This window comes from Eucyclogobius newberryi, unplaced genomic scaffold (assembly GCF_026437365.1).
Source record: "Eucyclogobius newberryi isolate DKJ021-1_F unplaced genomic scaffold, fEucNew1.0.hap1 SCAF_1, whole genome shotgun sequence".
NCBI lineage: Eukaryota > Metazoa > Chordata > Actinopteri > Gobiiformes > Gobiidae > Eucyclogobius > Eucyclogobius newberryi.
In genome coordinates, this window is record NW_027315723.1 from 47,282,543 (window position 1) to 47,288,990 (window position 6,448).

Consider the following 6,448-nt stretch of genomic DNA (forward strand, 5'->3'; position numbering starts at 1 on the left):
TTTAATAGTATATTTGTATTATTTCTACCAAATTATGATTTATATGCAGTATTTATATTACGAGAAGAAAAAAAAAAGTGTTACATTGTTCAGTATTTCTTTTCTCTTTAGTCTGATACAGTATTTTTGTGCATCATGCAGGCGACTCTCGCTGGTGGATCGTGGCGTCGGGGATCGTGGACTGTTACTACAACGTGAGCGAGCTGCCCGACACCGGAGTGTTCCGATTCAGAGTGACCTGTGTGAACAAAGCCGGGAAGGGGCCCTACAGCAACATGTCTGCTACTGTTACCATGGGAACAACCGGTACACCACATACTCTTATCTAAAACTATATATTTATTTATATAAGTGAGCGATCTACCAAGTATCCTATCACACAAAAATGTCACGGGCAAAAAACAAAAAGTGTCTAGTTTTAGTATTTGTGTATTTTTTACAATCTAAATGTGTGGGTAGAAGCTAAGAACTATAACATATTCTCAATACATGGAAATAGAATAAAACTAGGACTAGGCAAAAATAAGTGGATTGAATAAATCAATAGAATAAATAACATAAAATAGATCAGTGGAAATACGGCACTTTAGAACAAGATTGAGTCAGCGTCTGGTGAGAAATATTTTTTTTATTCGTTTAGATCTGCTTTTGTCTGTTTTCACCTCAGTCGGTATTCTCTAGTTTCCAATCAAAGATCTCCTGTTAAAGCATTCTGGAAGCCCAGACCACTTTGGAAGCTAGACCCAGACCACTTTGGAAGCTAGACCTAGACCACTTTGGAAGCTAGACCAAGACCACTTTGGAAGCTAGACCCCGACCACTTTTGAAGCTAGACCCCGACCACTTTGGAAGCTAGACCCCGACCACTTTGGAAGCTAGACCCCGACCACTTTGGAAGCTAGACCCAGACCACTTTGGAAGCTAGACCTAGACCACTTTGGAAGCTAGACCCAGACCACGTTGGAAGCTAGACCCAGACCACGTTGGAAGCTAGACCCAGACCACTTTGGAAGCTAGACCCAGACCACTTTGGAAGCTAGACCCAGACCACTTTGGAAGCTAGACCCCGACCACTTTGGAAGCTAGACCCAGACCACTTTGGAAGCTAGACCCAGACCACTTTGGAAGCTAGACCCAGCCACTTTGGAAGCTAGACCCAGACCACTTTGGAAGCTAGACCCAGACCACTTTGGAAGCTAGACCCAGACCACGTTGGAAGCTAGACCCAGACCACTTTGGAAGCTAGACCTAGACCACTTTGGAAGCTAGACCCAGACCACGTTGGAAGCTAGACCCAGACCACTTTGGAAGCTAGACACAGACCACGTTGGAAGCTAGACCCAGACCACTTTGGAAGCTAGACCCAGACCACTTTGGAAGCTAGACCCAGACCACTTTGGAAGCTAGACCCCGACCACTTTGGAAGCTAGACCCAGACCACTTTGGAAGCTAGACCCAGCCACTTTGGAAGCTAGACCCAGACCACGTTGGAAGCTAGACCCAGACCACTTTGGAAGCTAGACACAGACCACGTTGGAAGCTAGACCCAGACCACTTTGGAAGCTAGACCCAGACCACTTTGGAAGCTAGACCCAGACCACTTTGGAAGCTAGACCCCGACCACTTTGGAAGCTAGACCCAGACCACTTTGGAAGCTAGACCCAGCCACTTTGGAAGCTAGACCCAGACCACGTTGGAAGCTAGACCCAGACCACTTTGGAAGCTAGACACAGACCACGTTGGAAGCTAGACCCAGACCACTTTGGAAGCTAGACCCAGCCACTTTGGAAGCTAGACCCAGACCACGTTGGAAGCTAGACCCAGACCACGTTGGAAGCTAGACCCAGACCACGTTGGAAGCTAGACCCAGACCACGTTGGAAGCTAGACCCAGACCACTTTGGAAGCTAGACACAGACCACGTTGGAAGCTAGACCCCGACCACTTTGGACAGACTGTATCAATCTGCTCCAAAGTGAACCAGTGGAAACAAGCCACATTTAAGCTGGTTTATTTCTGTTGTTGTTGTTGTTGAACTCTGGTGTGTTTCTCTTCAGGTGGTGAAGCCCCTCCCCCTGTGGCTGTAGTGAAGACCGTCCCATCTTCCCTGGACCCCGTGGTCTCCTCCTCCTCCATAACCATCCCTCCTCTCAAACCCACCACCACCTACTCCCCCCTCACCTCCCCCCTGACCCCGCCCCACTCCGGGCCCGCCAGTCCCACCTCCGCCCCTGCACCCACCGCTGAACCCGCAACCAAAACACCTCCGTTTGTGATCACCAAAACACAAAGCCCGGTGAACGTCGTGACGCCCATGACGCAAACCCCGGCCACATCCGTATCAGCCCCGCCCACTATTGTAACCCCGCCCTCCACGCCCACCAAACCCGCTCTAGGCTCGGTCCCCGTTCACGTGTCCATCGGCACTAAGGCCCCGACGCCAGTGTCTTTCACGCCACAAGTACTGCAGATGTCCAGCCTCAGCCCCATCGCAGACGGGACCAGCACTCCAAGAGGTACTCCCTCGGGTCAGACCACACCCTCCGGACGGGCCACACCTTCTACCGCGCTCAGGCAGGGCGTCCCACAAAAACCATACACTTTCCTGGAGGAGAAAGCCAGGTGAGAGGCGCCTATTTTCACTACGCCTTAAATAGATTTGATATTGTAATCCTCGAAGCTGGTTTAGATCTGGTAAAAAACAAGTTTGAGAAGACATAGTTTGTACCTTGTTTATATGACGTATCCATGAATAAAATGTATTAGATTTGTATTTTACAAGCTAAAGCTGATCTACTTTGAAATTATAATTAAAAAAAAAAGATTCTCACTTGTTAATACTAGTACTTTCTTGCAGATTACCTCTAGACTTAAGTAATATAATAATATTTACTGGGATTGGAACTGAATTATTTGAGAATCTAACTTCAATATTTCAGGATCCATTTTAAATAGAATAAAATTGCCCTCAAAATCACTCTAGACCTTTTATTAGTTTTTTTTTTTTGTACAGCAAAAAGGCAATTACACTGAAAATTGTTACCTATTATTCAAATCTTTAATCGTTTTGTTTTGTACATTGCCAAAACGACTATTGACAGTATAATCTTGTATTATTTTTAAATTTTATTCTTTCCAAATGTAAATGATTTCAAGTCCACAATGAAGTCCATATTCCTTTTACTTTAAAGAAAACACATTTTGCTTTATTTGAGGCATTTAATATTAAACATATAGAATTTACATTTTGTTCACAGTTTTAATAGTTGTTTTTACTGCCTCATGTGACAAACATTTCACCCCATGACCCTGTCTCCGTTGCGATCCCAGGGGCCGCTTCGGGGTGATCCGGGAGTGCAGGGAGAACTCTACGGGGAAAATCTTCATGGCCAAGATTGTCCCGTACGCTCAGGACAACAAGCAGGAGGTGCTGAGGGAGTACGAGATCCTCAAGACCCTCCACAGCGACAAGATCATGGGCCTGCACGAAGCCTACGTCACCCCGCGCTACGTGGTCCTGGTGGCCGAGTACTGCACGGGCAAAGAACTGCTGCACCACCTCATCGACAGGTACTGCACCCGACCAACCAGTAACTGCAACTGTAACAACCAGACTCACGCGGAAACCCCGAAGAACACTGTGCTACTTTTAGGGGAAATCTGTAAATCCTGGGTCAGTCCTGAGTTAGTATTCTTAGTTTAGTTCCTGGTACTTTTTTTTGGGTGTTTGTACAGAGTAGGTACTAGGGACTGGGACCACACTTTGGGGCTCCTGCTCAATCCGACCTGGAACCTTTTTGGTAACACAAGTACATTTACAGCACTTGGGAAATACGTTTCATTCATTTTCTGACTTTTTTCATCCAGAAGATAAAAAACTTGGGCACAGTAGCTCAAAAAATACAATTCTTAATTTGTAAGCAATTACAAATCTGAATAACTGTGAATATTTATAATAAATGATATATAATTAAATAAATGTGTTTTATTGTTAATTTAATTGTTTATTTGAGCCTTTCGTGCATCACAGTTTCACATGCAGGTTTATTCTGCTCAAAAAGAGTACGATGAAGGAACAGCTCTTCATAATAATAATTCTAGCTTAATTTGATATATACGTTCTTATTCTATAGCCAGTTAGAAAAACCTTCAGCCAGTGGTTCCTCTGACTAATTAGGGATTGGGGGACAGGTTCTATGCCTAATATTTAATCCTGGTTTAATTTTAAATATAGTCACGGTTTATATTTGGTTCGATCCTGATTTAACCTATTTTTAAGTCTGATTTTAGTCCTAGTTTTAGCCCTGGTTTAATGGTAAATATTGATGGTCACATTAGTGAGGCGGGTTAAGTGTAAGTGTTAAGGACACAATTTAGACATATTTAGTTCTTGGGTTTGTGCTGGTTTTGTTCTGGTTTTGTCCAGTTTTGGTCTTGGTTTTGTTTGGAATTTAGTCCCAGTTAAGTATTTAATTAGTCCTCGGTTCTGCATGGTTCTAGTCCTGGTTCATTCCTGATTTATCCTTTGTTAGGCCCTGGTTTAAGTCTTGGTTTTAGTCAAAGTTTAGACTTTATTTAATTCTGGATTGGTCCTGTTTTAGGCCTGATTCAGTAGTAGCGGGTAGTCTTTGTCAAGTCCTGGCTCAGTCTATATTTAGTCCTTGTTTAGTCCTGGTTTAGTCCCGGTTTAGCCCCGGTTAAGTCTTGGTCCAGTTCCGGTTTTGTCCTGGTTTTGTCTTGGTTTAGTCCTGGTTTATTCTAGGTTAAGTCCTAGTTTAGACCTGGTTTAGTCCTGGTTTAGTCCCGGTTTACTCACGGTTTAGTCCTGGTTTAGTCCCGGTTAAGTCTTGGTCTAGTCCCGGTTTTGTCCTGGTTTTGTCTTGGTATAGTCCTGGTTTATTCTAGGTTAAGTCCTGGTTTAGTCCTAGTTTAGACCTGGTTTAGTCCTGGTTTAGTCCCGGTTTACTCACGGTTTTGTCTTGGTTTAGTCCTGGTTTATTATAGGTTAAGTCCTGGTTTAGACCTGGTTTAGTCCTGGTTTAGTCCCGGTTTACTCACGGTTTAGTCCTGGTTTTGTCTTAGTTTAGTCCTGGTTTATTCTAGGTTAATTCCTGGTTTAGACCTGGTTTAGTCCTGGTTTAGTCCCGGTTTACTCACGGTTTAGTCCTGGTTTAGTCCCGGTTAAGTCTTGGTCTAGTCCCGGTTTTGTCCTGGTTTTGTCTTGGTTTAGTCCTGGTTTATTCTAGGTTAAGTCCTGGTTTAGTCCTGGTTTAGTCCTGGTTTTGTCCTGGTTTAGTCCTGGTGTCCTTTAGACAAATGGTGTTATAAACACCATTTGTCTTGGCTTTTAGGTTTCGATACTCGGAGGACGACGCGGTTGGGTTCCTGGTGCAGATCCTTCAGGGCGTGGAGTATCTTCACAACCGCAGAGTCCTGCACTTAGACCTGAAACCGGACAACATCCTGGTCACCAACCTCAACGCCGTCAAGATCCTGGACTTCGGGAGCGCTCAGAGCTTCAACCCGCTCTCGCTCAGGCAGCAGGAGGCACGGCTGGGAACGCTGGAGTACATGGGTGAGGAGAGAGGAGCAGAGAGGAGCAGAGAGGAGGAGAGAGGAGCAGAGAGGAGGAGAGAGGAGCAGTGAGGAGAGAGGAGGAGAGTGGAGGAGAGAGGAGCAGTGAGGAGAGAGGAGGAGAGAGGAGCAGTGAGAAGAGAGGAGCAGTGAGTAGAGAGGAGGAGAGAGGAGCAGTGAGGAGAGATGAGGAGAGAGGAGCAGTGAGGAGAGAGGAGCAGTGAGGAGAGAGGAGCAGTGAGGAGAGAGGAGCAGTGAGGAGAGAGGAGAGAGGAACAGAGAGGAGAGAGGAGCAGTGAGGAGCAGTGAGGAGAGAGGAGCAGCAAGGAGAGAGGAGCAGAGAGGAGCAGTGAGGAGAGAGGAGCAGTGAGGAGAGAGGAGCAGTGAAGAGCGAGGAGGAGAGAGGAGCAGTGAGGAGAGAGGAGCAGTGAGGAGAGAGGAGGAGAGAGGAGCAGTGAGGAGAGAGGAGCAGTGAGGAGAGAGGAGCAGAGAGGAACAGTGAAGAGAGAGGAGGAGAGAGGAGCAGTGAGGAGAGAGGAGAGAGGAGCAGCGAGGAGAGAGGAGGAGAGAGGAGCAGCGAGGCGAGAGGAGGAGAGAGGAGCAGTGAGGAGAGAGGAGGAGAGAGGAGCAGAGAGGAGAGAGGAGGACAGAGGAACAGTGAGGCGAGAGGAGCAGTGAGGAGAGAGGAGGAGAGAGGAGAGAGGAGCAGCGAGGAGAGAGGAGGAGAGAGGAACAGTGAGGAAAGAGGAGCAGTGAGGAGAGAGGAGGAGAGAGGAGAGAGGAGGAGAGAGGAGAGAGGAGCAGCGAGGAGAGAGGAGAGAGGAACAGTGAGGAGAGAGGAGGAGAGAGGAGCAGTGAGGAGAGAGGAGCAGTGA

At 46.7% G+C, this 6,448-nt stretch overlaps 1 protein-coding gene across 1 annotated transcript in view; it reads left to right on the forward strand.

The window, feature by feature from the left end:
• The window catches only part of spega (striated muscle enriched protein kinase a), a 153,067-nt gene that overhangs the window by 140,633 nt on the left and 5,986 nt on the right, over positions 1-6,448 (forward strand). The window contains exons 35-38 of the mRNA XM_072447447.1: positions 142-306; positions 2,057-2,621; positions 3,330-3,569; positions 5,351-5,574. Coding sequence (XP_072303548.1) covers positions 142-306; positions 2,057-2,621; positions 3,330-3,569; positions 5,351-5,574 — 1,194 coding nt within the window. The remainder of the gene's footprint in view (positions 1-141; positions 307-2,056; positions 2,622-3,329; positions 3,570-5,350; positions 5,575-6,448) is intronic.